The 13,604-nt window shown below is 44.9% G+C and overlaps 1 protein-coding gene across 2 annotated transcripts in view; it reads left to right on the forward strand.

The window, feature by feature from the left end:
- ATG4A (autophagy related 4A cysteine peptidase) overlaps positions 1-13,604 on the forward strand; it is a 78,859-nt gene that overhangs the window by 49,210 nt on the left and 16,045 nt on the right. For both annotated transcript variants that reach the window (XM_070783767.1, XM_070783766.1), the window contains 6 exons: positions 678-776; positions 3,789-3,890; positions 4,313-4,385; positions 7,543-7,622; positions 8,310-8,497; positions 8,620-8,698. In XM_070783767.1, coding sequence (XP_070639868.1) covers positions 678-776; positions 3,789-3,890; positions 4,313-4,385; positions 7,543-7,622; positions 8,310-8,497; positions 8,620-8,698 — 621 coding nt within the window. The remainder of the gene's footprint in view (positions 1-677; positions 777-3,788; positions 3,891-4,312; positions 4,386-7,542; positions 7,623-8,309; positions 8,498-8,619; positions 8,699-13,604) is intronic.

The following is a 13,604-nucleotide window of genomic DNA, read 5'->3' on the forward strand; positions in this document are numbered from 1 at the left end:
TGAGTGGTAGAATATTTTTATAGATACTCTCTCATTTAATTCTTATAGTATCCACTGATAGTAGGCAAGGTATATGCTATTATCTCCAGTTTACAGATGAGACTTAGATTAGGTAACTAGAGACTGGTCTTCTGATGCCTAACCTAGGACTCTTTCCTCTATTTTACATTCTCCTTACCATTCAGAGCTTCATAATGTATATTTAGAATGGTCAAGAGCCTTCCAGATTTCCTTGACCATACTGATGATCAACTTTGGTAGCATTTATTCTTTAACTCAGATAAGATTGCCCTCCTCTGGAAGTGAACTGTGAAAAGCCAGATTTGGTCAGGCAGATGATGACATGTCATGGATTAAGTGTTGGTAGTCATACATGGTAGTCAGTCATCTACCAAAATTGAATGCATGCCTGGATGTCTCTAAGCAGAAAACATACAGGGCAGGTTTTGTTCATTTGTTTGTTTTGCCTTAGGTCACAGAACCCATTTTGGTTAACTCAGCATTATCTTTGCAAGTTCTACCCTGTAACAAACCTTGTTGGATATCTGGCTTTATCTCTTGCCTCTCTATTCTGAGTATGTGTGCCTATCTATATTGTATGATTCTCCAATATGCTGATGTTTCAGGAAAGGGCAGTTTAATGAACTCACATTCATTCTCATCCATTTTGCCAACAGGGGGAACAGGCCCTTCATCAGATGCTGGCTGGGGATGTATGCTACGCTGTGGACAGATGATGCTGGCTCAAGCCCTTATCTGCAGACACTTGGGAAGGGGTGAGTTAAATTTGTTCTGTCTTGGAGACCTCTGCAGTCACATTTACTGCTGATGGTTTAGCCTTGGTGCTAAAGGGAACACAGCTGCAGGTCTCTGTAAGCCCAAGTGGTGGGGCTGACAAGTCAACAAACCCTCTCATGAGAAGGAAACAGCTTGCATTTCCTTGTAACTCACTAAGCCAGAGAGTTATTTTCCTGGGACAGAACTGAACATTGAGTCAAGTGTATCGAAGAGTTTGCATCTTCACTATTGTTCACGTGGGTTCTTAAACAGGTCAGATAACAAAAGGAGCAGGAAGAAGGGTGTGGTGGTGAGCCTGTTTTTTGACCTCATTTAAGTTATTTGGTGAAAGATGTCAGTGACCTAAAGGAAGTGGCTAATGAGGGAACCAGTGCTATTTTGGTGTGGGTTCACTGATGAGGTCCACTTGATAATGAAGGAATCCTTAAATTAGCTTTCTCAGGAGGCTGCTTTATTAAGAACTTCCCAATCCAACATTGTAAAGCAACTATATTCCAATAAATTAATTTAAAAAAGAAAAAGTTTAAAAAAAGAAAAAGTTACTATGTGAAGTAATAGATGTGTTAATTAAGTAGATTATGATAATCATTTCATAATGTATAGGTTCATTAAATTATCACATCATATATCCTTTTAAAAATCATGCTGTTTAAGCTAAACACATGCAATTTTTATTTGTCAGTCATACTTCAATAAAGCTTACAAAATTTTTTAAATAATAAAGGGTACACACTATCTTAAAATTAGAACCTTCCAGTAATCATTGTTGGAACACTTGAGTCTTGTTTTCTTAAGACATATGCATACTTCCCCGTGGGCTGACCTTGGTTAGATGCCAGTTCAGGAAGTTGGGTGAAAGTCTGGTTTGCCTTGGGGATGAGGGGATGAAAGGCCACCTTGGATGAGATCGGGCTGCTGAAATCTTCAGCTGTTACTCCTTGAGATTCAGAGGTACAACAACCGACTCCCTTTCCCTGACTGTACAACCTCACACATCCTCCTGTGGTTACAGAGAAGACTGGAGAAGAGTCTGGGGAGGCTTTAGGGCTTCATGCCTGCTTTTCAGGGTTTAGAATGTCCCGTGCCTGCGTCCCCTGGGTAGTATCATAATTTCTGTTTAACAGATGAGGAAATTGAGGCTCAGGAAATACGGTAACTTGCCCCCGGCTGAACAGCAAGAGACCTGGATTTGGGAATAGAATGCAGGTCTTCTGCCTTCTTGTCCAGTGATTTCTCTATTGTACATAGACTTCTTGGAACAGATCCATTCTTACTGTTTTTACTTTCTCATTTATGAAACACTTCAAGATGATTCTTCTGGAAATGAATTTTGTGGAGAGCAAACTGGGGGGTTTTCCCCACAATCAGCAGTCTCAACTGTTTTAATGTAAAAGCAAGAAGGCAATGGCACCCCACTCCAGTACTCTCGCCTGGAAAATCCCATGGATGGAGGAGCCTGGTGGGCTGCAGTCCATGGGGTTGCTGAGTCGGAAACGACTGAGCGACTTCACTTTCACGCATTGGAGAAGGAAATGGCAACCCACTCCAGTGTTCTTGCCTGGAGAATCCCAGGGACAGGGGAGCCTGGTGGGCTGCCGTCTATGGGGTCGCACAGAGTCGGACACGACTGAAGCGACTTAGCAGCAGCAGCAGGAAGAATGTGGAAATAGATCTCATAGCTAAGATATTCGAATGAGAAGATGTGATTTTATAAAGTATTTTGGAGCATTTCCTTTTTGGTTATTTTGCAGTTGAGGTGGGGTATTAGTTGACTTATCACTGTCATCAGTAAATATTTAGTGGTACATAGCAGCCAGCTAATCGGGATTTCCCCCAGAGTCAGACAGTTCATTAGCTGGTGAAAAACAGTTGAATGCTGTTCACCCTCTGAAGACTGCTGGATATAAAGTTTAAACATTTGGTTTCAGAAATACAAAAGCACACATCATTGTAAAACAACTATATGCCAAAAAAATTTTAAATGTTTAAAAATAAATAATAAAAATTGTTCCCCTATTGAAAAAAATTCTAAAAAAAAAAAAAAAAGCAAAGAGAATTAAAGACTCTGGAGATAATGGCCTTTGCCTTCCAGTAGATTTCACTTGTGAATTCAAACACTTTCTAAAACCTCAGGAGAGAAATTTCTGTCTTGGAAGCCAACTAAGTCTCAGAAATCTGTCCCATTAGACAGAGTTCCTAGAGCTGAGGGAATGGGAACAGTGTGTCCTGTCCACAGAGGTGACGATGAGCGTTTTTTCAGAGTTGTCCTCAGCAAGTCATAAGCAGCCCCTGTAGAACTGGGGGGCTGTGCCTGAGGCATAGATCAGATCTCTACAGGTGTAATTATTTTAGTTTTGGTCATAAGGAAACCTTCAACACCTGATAGCAAAGGTATTTGTTTTTCCAAAGCTCAGTGTGGCCTTTTAAAAAGGCTGTGTAAAAAATGGCAGTGTGCATTTCTTTAAAAAACCTTCTTAGTTGCAAATTGTTTTTATTCCCCTGGAAATACTGGTGTGTCAGGATGGCACTTCCCCTCACCCGCCATGAGACTCTTGTCAGTGCTACTGGAATATACAAACCAAAGCCATTGGTGTTTGTGTGGACGTGAGACACTACAGTGTCTGAGTGAGACCCGGATATACTGCTGGGTTTTGAGGTGACATCCTGGTCACTGAATAGCTGACCAGGAAGGCCTTGTGTCCCTGTTTTCAAGTAATATTTATCCAACTCCAGCTCATGGGCAAAGTCAATTTTTTGGTCAACTTCTTGTCTTGTTTTTACTTTACACCCACTGAGTCTCTGAAAGAAATCCGTTTCCAGATGTCTTGGTCATCAATATTAAAGATACTTGGGAATATTCTGACCTGATCGTTCCCACTTTCTGGATGTAATGCCTTTGTTTTCCTTCTAACCTTGTAGTCAGAGTAAGACTGCAGAGATAACAAATGGTTATAAACATGATTTTAACTCTTTTTTTTTTCCCTAAAAAGACTGGAACTGGGAGAAACAGAAAGAACAACCCAAAGAATACCAACGAATCCTACAGTGCTTCTTAGATAGAAAAGACTGTTGCTACTCTATCCATCAAATGGGTAAGGTCACATGAGTAGTTTAAAGACTGTCTTTCTGTTGCATAGTCCAATTAAGAGGAAAGAAACACTGTGAAATTCAGCTTACTTTGCCTGTACTTGCTTTTCTTGTTTTTCAATTTAAAATATTTTATTTCATGTGGGATCTTTCATTTCAGCGCATGGAATCTTTTAGCTGTGGCATGTGAACTTAGTTGCATCAGTTCCCCAACTAGGGATTGAACCCAGGTCCCCTGCATTGGGAGCTAGGCATCTCAGCCCCTGGAGCACCAAGAAAACCCCTGTACTTGCTTTTCTTGTCCCCTGCTTTATATGTGGCTCCACTAAGTCATCTATCTACTTAATTATTTATGCAAAAAATTAGGAGTTTTTGGTTTGTTGAAAGACCTTTCACTAACATGTTTATTTTTTCCACATGAAAACAGCACAGATGGGCGTAGGAGAAGGGAAATCAATTGGCGAATGGTTTGGACCAAATACAGTTGCACAGGTGTTGAAGTAAGTAAAAAGGTTGGGCACGAGCCTTATTCTACTGTCTCCTATGCCTGCCTCCACCAACTCAGTATCCCATCAACCAAGCAGTTCTTGCCATCCCACTGAGCCACCAAACATCTGTACCATTTTGCTCAAATACTTCCTTGAAGTGTGTAATGTGTGTAGACAACTGTCTTTGTTTATCAGAGTTGTAGTCATGAGTATCAGTCCAGGTAGAGGCCCCTCAGTACTCATTCCGTATCCCCTTGATAGATTGGTGCTCAGACACTCAACCATCAGCCTGAGGGTCACTTTGAAGCCAAAGGGTTTGTACTAAGGAGGAGGGGGAAGCCTAAACCAGCCTAGGGAAGGCACAGACTCCCACTTTGTATGGTATTTTAAAAAATCTTCATTGATTCATTCAACATTTATTGGGCACCTCTACTATGCTAAGTATTAGGTGTACAAAAATAAACTAGGTATAATTCTTGCTTCAAGGGACTCACCACCTATTGGAAGACACAAACCCCAAGGGAGTCTTGGAATCAGTTTGTCATCTTTTAGTAAACTCAGGGTACCCCAGCATGGTCCTTTTGCCATTGTCCTATTAAGTCCCAGAATTCACCTCCCACAGCAAGAGGTAACATGGAGAGGCCAGGACCACTGCTTTGGAAATGAATGGGGTGAGTGGCATTGGCACTTACACCCACAGGCCACCTCACCTATTGTCACTGTCCTTCCTGACAGCCTATTACCAAATGGAAACCCCATGAGGGCAGAAATTGTGTTTTCCTTGTTCACGCCTATAACATTAGCACATGAAACCACCTGGTACCTGTAAGTGCTCAAAAAATACCTGATGAATGAGTGAATGAAAATGGCAGCCAGAGTTTGATGCTGATTTAGGCATCAGAAAATTAAAACCATCTAGCCTTCTATGGTCGGAGAAGGCAATGGCACCCCACTCCAGTACTGTTGCCCAGAAAATCCCATGGATGGAGGAGCCTGGTAGGCTGCAGTCCATGGTTTCGCTAAGAGTCGGATACGACTGAGCGACTTGACTTTCACTTTTCACTTTCATGCATTGCAGAAGGAAATGGCAACCCACTCCAGTGTTCTTGCCTGGAGAATCCCAGGGATGGGGGAACCTGGTGGGCTGCCGTCTCAGGGGTCGCACAGAGTCGGACACGACTGAAGCGACGTAGCAGCAGCAGCAGCAGCAGCCTTCTTTGGTTGCTACTTTAATTCTTAGGCTCTCTGGAGCATGATGACAGGACCTGCTTCATGCAAAATACAAATGGGCACTGTTTCAGTTATTAGCGAATCTTCAGTGAACTAGAATGTTTTGGAAATGTGCTTGTGAGAGGAGTAGTCTGGATTTCCTGGGGACCCAGGTGAAACCTATTATCTTGGAATCACCCTTTGCTAACAGTGCAGCCTCTCTGAGACCACTTTCTTACTTTAGTCTGTAGTGCCTTTTGGGCCATTGTTGGTTAGGTGAGTGAGGATCTGGTGGTATTTCAGGAACCACTGCAAGAAGCCAGGGTAGAAAGTATAAAAAATTGGAATGGCTGTGCTGATCCCAAAACCTAGTTTGATATTGTTGGTTTATAAATGATATCCCTCAGAATTTGCTTCTTTCTTCTAAAATTTGAACTTCCCAACAACAAGTCAATGGAAACATATATTTGAAAAAGAATTTAGGTGGATTCTTACTCATCATGAATGTTATTATCAGGAACAGCAGTATGTGATGATAATGATCATGTTATTATTATTTTGGGGAAAGATAAAATGAATGAAATGAAAATATAATGGTAACTAACCTCTTACTGGGAGCTACTTTAGTTTGCGAGAGAATGTGTTTTTGTTTCATTTTGTTGGTTGTTGAGACTGGGTTTTACCCCAAAATCCCATAGTAGCCAGGTTAAAAATGTCTTCTTCAAACTTGCTAGAGAAGAAAATAAGGGAGAAATAGACAACATATTTTCCTCAGATAATCTCTTTTTAAACGGGTTTTCTTTCTAATCTCCTCTGAAAGTGAAAGTCACTCAGTTGTGGCCAGCTCTTTGCAACCCTATGAACTATACAGTCCATGGAATTCTCCAGGCCAGAAGACTGGAGTGGGTTACCACACACTCCTCCAGGGGATCTTCCCAACCCAGCAATCGAACTGGGGCCTCCTGCATTGCAGGTGGATTCTTTACCAGCTGAGCCACCAGGGAAGCCTCTGAAGTCACGCAATTCAGCACAATCTATGGCTCTATCTATGTCTTCAGTTCTTGACCAACAAGGCCCAGCAAGTCTCCTGGGACAACATTCTTACTGCATTTGGGGAGGGACCGAAGAGATCATCTCCTCTATCTGTTTCTCTCTCTCTCTGGATTTCCCTGGGGCTTATTCTTCATATTATATATGCTTCTAAACAAATATATATATATATATATACACACACACATGCGCGCACACACACACACATACACACACACATACATACATTCACACACACATATGCATGTGTGTGTGTGCTAAGTCATTTCAGTTGTGTCTGACTCTTTGCAACCCCATGGACTGTAGCCCACCAGGCTCCTCTGTCCATGGGGATTTCCAGGCAAGAATACTGGAGTGAGTTGCCATGCCCTCCTCCAGGGGATCTTCTCAACCCAGGGATCAAAACTGGGTCTCCTGAATCTCCTGCATTGCAGGCAGATTTTTTACCTGCTGAGCCAATAGGGAAGCCTATACACACACACACACACACACACACACACACACACATATATATAAGTAACAGTTTTCCTTTTTTTTTTAAGCAATGAGTCAGAATGTCTCACATTTTAGAAAAGAAAACAAAATCTCTTGGGAGCAGGTGTACTGGTCCTCTCTTGCCCATTGGAGTAACATCATTTTGCAAGGCAGCCTGTTCCATTTTTATAAAAAGCAAGGCCTTCTTTCTGAGGCTCAGAAACAGTGACTCTGGCATTTTCAAAGTCCCTGGACATGGAATATTCCAGAGCTCGGTCAAAGGAGCCAGACCTGACCTGAATCCCACAGAGAGAACTACTTCTGTGTGGCTCAGCATTCGGTAACTTCTGGAACACTGGACATACATAGATGGTACTATTTTCTGTCGAGATGTCCATCTTCCCCAATTGTGACTTCATTGTATGTTGCTTTGCAGAAAACTTGCTTTATTTGACGAATGGAATTCCTTGGCTGTTTATGTTTCAATGGATAACACCGTGGTCATCGAAGATATCAGTGAGTCCTTGGCCAGTTTACCTTTTCGGGTGGTTGGGTATGGAGGTTCTTCTTTACCATTCAGAACATGTGGGGGCAAGAGAGGGAGAAAGAAAGAGAAAGAGAGAGAGAAAGAGAAAGAATAAACACACACACGTTCTCTCTAGCCCGCCCCTCTAGCAAGACAGGGGAGCACAGAGCTCTGGTTAATCATTCCCTGTGCCCTTTTTTCTCTTCCCTTTCAGCTTTCTGAAAGGGGAAAAAATGAGAGGATCTTTGGTGTGCTCAGTGAAGTACCAGATTCTTTCCCTGCAGGACACCCCAAGTGCAGATAATCAGTTAAACCACCCATGGGTCTTCTCTGGCCTCCCCTCCTCCACTGTACTCCCCAACATGGGGCTCGAGAGACCAACAGATACAGTCCCTGTTTCCAAGGCCCTTGTAGCCTAGTTGACAAATGAGATTCTCCCAATGAGCCCATCATATCTGGGGAGACACAAGGAGTGTTCATTTGTCAGAAGGAAGAGAAGTAAGGGCTGGACGAGTACCCGGGGCTTCCTGTAGCAAGTAGGGCAGCAGGGCCCAGGTGGCAGCGGGAAGGGCCTTCCAGGTGGGGACTGTCACGTCAGGTCTCCCTTAGTCTTGCCCATGGTGCATCTCTTAGGGCCGGGTACCCCTTTTTTACCTAGCCCTGTCTTCTGTTTCTAGAAAAAATGTGCCGTACCCTGTCCTTGAGTGCTGACACACCTGCCGAGAGGCCCCTGGAGTCTCTGACTGCTTCCAACCAAAGTAAGGGCCCCTCGGCCTGCTGCACGGCCTGGAAACCCTTGCTGCTCATTGTGCCCCTCCGCCTAGGCATAAACCAAATCAACCCCGTCTATGTCGACGCCTTCAAAGTAAGTCACACCTTTCCCCAAGCCGCCTGTGGCCCGCCCATCCCACCACCATCGTGAGCACGGAGATCCGTGAGCAGCAGTCCACAAGTGAGCTGAGAATCTTGCGTTCTTTTTCCCTCCAGGAGTGTTTTAAGATGCCACAGTCTTTAGGGGCATTAGGAGGAAAACCAAATAACGCCTATTATTTCATAGGATTCTTAGGTAAGAAAAGAGTAATCACAAGTAAGTCACCGTGGGCTAGGGGAGGGTGGGCACAACAAGGTCTGCAATTCCAGTTAGGAGGCCCTGGCCTAGCCTGGAGATGCTGTGGCCTATAGGCAGCTCATCCTGCCTGTAGGTGTTACAGGAGGGTAACACCTACCTGTGCCTCAGAGACCAGTGTCTCCGTCTCTTTCCCTCTCAATATGATGGTTCCATGGCTGTGTTCACACTGGACGACCCCAAGGTCACAGCATTGCTTCAGCACCTCTTTTTTCCTCTGGGACCCAGAGCGGCAGGGCTTCACTTCCCTGGCCTTGCCGATCTCCTTCTTACTGGAGCTTGGGCATTTGGGCCAGGAGCCATCTTCTGACTTCCCAAGACCACACAGCTGGGCCTCCTAGGTTATTGTTCAGAGGCTTGACTGGGTGGAAATTAGAGGAGGTGAAAACAGAGGTATCCCTTTTATGATAATGGAGGCTCAGCCTTAAAACAGCTAACCTAATGTGGATCCTGATGAGCAGCCCGACATTCCTGCCTCAGTGGACACCTCTGGAAACCCCGCCATCTTCCTCACTAGCTGTGACCAGAGACATTGAAGGCCCTTGGCACAAAAAAGGAGCAGCCCGGCTCTTCTAAACTTTCACGTGCACACGAATCACCTTGAGATTAACATGCAGGTTCAGCAGGTCTGGGGTGGAGCCTGAGAGCCTGCATTTCTCACTAGGTAGGGCAGGTGCTGCTGGTGCCACACTTTGAGTACCAAGGGCCTACCTGGTTAGTGCGACAGAGTAAGGGAGCGATGTGGCCAGGGAAGCGGAATACCGCCACCTCTGGCAGGAGTGGGCTTTGAGGAACTTATGAGTTTAGGGTACAAAGGAGAGCCAGAGCAGGCGTGGGGAATGGTGTGAGGGATGTGCAGAGGACACAGTGAGATGAGCTTGGCCACCCTCCCAACCCATCTCTTCCTCAGAGATTCAGAGAGGTGAGGTGAGTGGGAACAGACAGACCTGGCCCCTGTATGTGGCCTGCCTCCCACTGGCTCGGTGTGTGACAGAGTTCGCGAGGCAACTCTTTCAGTCTCAGGTTCCCTTTGTGTAAAATAGGGCTGACCCCCAGCTCACCATGTTGTCAGCTCACAGTAAAGCACTCAGTAAAGAGCCAGCCTAACCCCAATGCTTCTTTCAGCTGCTTACTCTTCACTCCTTAAGGTGGGGTTTCTCTGCAGTTGCTGGGCTCGCTCTCGAACGCTGCCACCTCCTGGTCGAGCTTGAGAACTACAGCTTGATGGAACACTTGAAACGTGGAGGCTTTTACTTTCTAAAGTTCAAAACCCAGTAGTTGGAGTTTTATAAATTTAGATGTTCTCTGTTTCTAAGCTTCTGGGTTCCTGTCAAAGGAACTCTTGCAAAAATCTATTTCCTATTGTCTGTGCTTGAAGACGAACTGAAAACTGATTGGAAAATAATTGTGGAGGGATCTCAATGAATTCCTGGGCACCCTGGCCTCCTTATCCCAGGTTACCCAGAGAGAATTTGCCAAGTTGTCATAGCTCTGCTTCTCCTGGGGGGCCCCTGGGCTGGGGAGACTTTGGTGGAGTTGGACTGCTTATGAAAGAGGTGTGACAATCCCCAGTTCCCAAAACAGAGGTTTACATAGTGTCCACTTGCCCATTAATTTCATAAATCTTTTGTTTAACCTTTACTTGAGGCTCCAAAGTCACCTCAACTCCCCCTTTCTGACTCACCCAGTTACTGTATTAGGTTTGGGGTGGGGGACCTGATTGATAGAACGTCTGAAGGGAGGGGACAGATGACAGCTTCCATTTTCTGAACCAGGAACTCTACAGAGGGTACTCTCTCTTCCTCCATCCCCCTTTCTCTCTCCATGTATGTGTGTATATATATATATATATATAATTTATCATTATAATGGCTTCCCCAATGGCTCAGCAGGTAAATAATCTGCCTGCCATGCAGTAGATACAGGAGATGCGGTTCGCTTCCTGGGTCAGGAAGATCCCCTGGAGGAGGAAATGGCAACCCACTCCAGTATTCTTGCCTGGAGAATTCCATGGACACAGGAGCCTGGTGGGCTACAGTCCATGGGATCACAAAGAGTCGAACACGACTGAGCACATATACTGATCATTATATTGTTTATGATATATAAATATATATTTATATAATATATTAAAATATAAATACATTTATAGAGAGATACAGATTAGTATCAATAGTTATATAGAGATGGGGCTTCCCTGGTGGCTCAGTGGTAAAGAGTCTGCCTGCAATGCAGGAGACAACAGGTTCAGTCCCTGATCTGTGAAGATCCCCTGGAGAATGAAATGGCAACCCACTCCAGTATTCTTGCCTGGGAAGTCCCATGGACAGGAGCCTGGTGGACTACAGTCCATGGAGTCGCAAAAGAGTTGGACACAGCTTAGTGACTAAGCAACATGAATATAGAGATGTATCTAGCTGTAGATAGATAGATAGGTTTAACGCTGAGGGGTAGAGATAATTATTTCCATTTATGCCTAGTGGAAAACTTAGAGGGGTCGTTTCCTCAAGGTCACTGAGCTCAAAAGTAACAAAGCCAGAATTTGACCCCAATTTGGCTGTCTGTGCTAACATACCCCCTTGCTTCTCTTTTGGAGAAGGCAATGGCACCCCACTCCAGTACTCCTGTCTGGAAAATCCCATGGATGGTGGAGCCTGGTAGGCTGCAGTCCATGGGGTCGCTGAGTCGGATACAACTGAGCGACTTCACTTTCACTTTTCACTTTCATGCATTGGAGAAGGAAATGGCAACCCACTCCAGTGTTCTTGCCTGGAGAATCCCAGGGACGGGGGAGCCTGGTGGGCTGCCGTCTATGGGGTCACACAGAGTTGGACACAACTGAAGTGACTTAGCAGCAGTAGCAGCAGCAGCTAACATACCCCCTTGCTTCTCTAGTGGTCTCTTGCCCAGTAGGAAGCTGGGAGATGCTCCTGGTGTACAAGACTGTGGCCTGGCTGGGCGATTTTTTCTGCTTAGAGAAGAGATGTTTGTCTCCTGTGGTTTGGTAGAGGGTGCCACCTGGAGCTCTTGTCACATGAACTGGGTGTCTACAGATGGTGGACCTGCCTGCTCCTTCTTCTCGGGCCTCGTCGGAGACCTTGATACAGTCCCCATGTAATTTCTAGGGCTTTTTCAATCTACTGTATCTCTTTTAAGCAATGTCAGAAATAGTCCAGCCCACAGAGCTCCACTACACATTCATGTATACATACACATACAGATATACACAAACACATGGAAAAGGGCCAGACTCAGAGAGGACACTGTTATTATTCCTAGTACCTTAAACCAAACGCTTCGCTGGTGGCTCAGCACTAAAAGAATCTTCCTACCAATGCAGAAGACGCAGGATCCTCTGGAGGAAGAAATGCTTTCTTTCCTGTCAAAGATTGACCACTGGTTTGAACTAAAAACTTGGGCTAGTCAGTAAGTTACTTTATTTCTATAAATAAGTCTGTGATCCACATCTATTGACCAAGTCCTGACGAAGTCAGACACATGGCTGTGCAATTTTTGAATGAGCATGTGGGCATGCTTAGTCACTCAGTCATGTCTGACTGACCCCATGTTTGCGACCCCATGGACTATAGCCTGCAGGCTCCTCTGTCCATGGGGATTCTCCAGGCAAGAATACTGGAGTGGGTTGCCAAGGCCTCCTCTAGGGGATCTTCCCAACTCAGGGATTAAACTCAGGTCTCCCACGTTGCAGGCAGATTCCTTACTGTCTGAGCCACCAAGGAAGCCCAAAGGAGCATGAACCCATGCAAAAAAATCACATAATAAAGCTGTTTTACAGAAGAGTCAATTCACTCAGATCATTTAAGGGGATTCCCTGCTGGCTCAGACAGTACAGAGTCTTCTCACAATGTGGGAGACCTGGGTTCGATCCCTGGGTCAGGAAGATCCCCTGGAGAAGGAAATGGCAACCCATTCCAGTATTCTTTCCTGGAAAATCCCATGGATGGAGAAGCCTGGCAGGCTACATACCATGGGGTTGCAAAGAGTCTGAGCAAGATACATCCTGAGTTTGTATTGTATTTCAAGCAGTTCACAGAAGTGAGATCTTCCCATTCTGATAATACTCTCTGTGAACCAACTAGAACAGGCCCAGTGACCCCAGTTTAAAAACAAGAAAATTAAGACAGAGTGGAGTGGTTTGTCTTAGGTTTGTGATAGAGACAAATTAAACTTGGCATCAGATGTCACAAACACTCTTTGCCAACAGAAGCACTTAGATGTACCCAACACAATCGTGAATGCCATTCCAGAGACCTTTGGGGTGTCCTTCCCTACCCCATCCCCCTGCCTCAGACAGATCTCTCTTTGCTTCCCTAACCCAGTCTAGAACACAGAGGCCCACTTGGTTCTCAGGCCTGGACAGTGAGGTTGGGGTGCTCCCTTAGGTACATCAGCTCATGATCTTTAGTGGTACTCTCAACCCTTTGAATATCAGATGAAAGTAGAGATTTTATTATCCCAAATCCCCCCCAAGTCATTATTGGGCTAGACATTTTCCTTTTGATGAAGCATTGTTTTTTCTCCCATTTGTAACAGCTGATCATCTCAAACTGAGTTTTCCCAGTGAGGTGTATCTGTGCTTATACTCATGTGACCAAGCAGTGCCTTCTGACAGGAATTACTGACTTTCTAACACTGACTAACTTGCTAGCAAATTAAGACCAGAAGTCACCTCCCTGGTATCTCATCTGTGGCACAGTCAGCATTCCCATTTCTTTGGGAGGCCAAGGCCTTTTTCTTGCCCAGATGTGCTCTATGACCATAGGTCTAAGAACCTATGGTCTAGAGCAATGTGCTTTCCAGTGTTGAAAGAGTCAGGAAGCTTCCC

Source organism: Bos indicus, chromosome X (assembly GCF_029378745.1).
Source record: "Bos indicus isolate NIAB-ARS_2022 breed Sahiwal x Tharparkar chromosome X, NIAB-ARS_B.indTharparkar_mat_pri_1.0, whole genome shotgun sequence".
In the NCBI taxonomy this organism is placed as follows: domain Eukaryota; kingdom Metazoa; phylum Chordata; class Mammalia; order Artiodactyla; family Bovidae; genus Bos; species Bos indicus.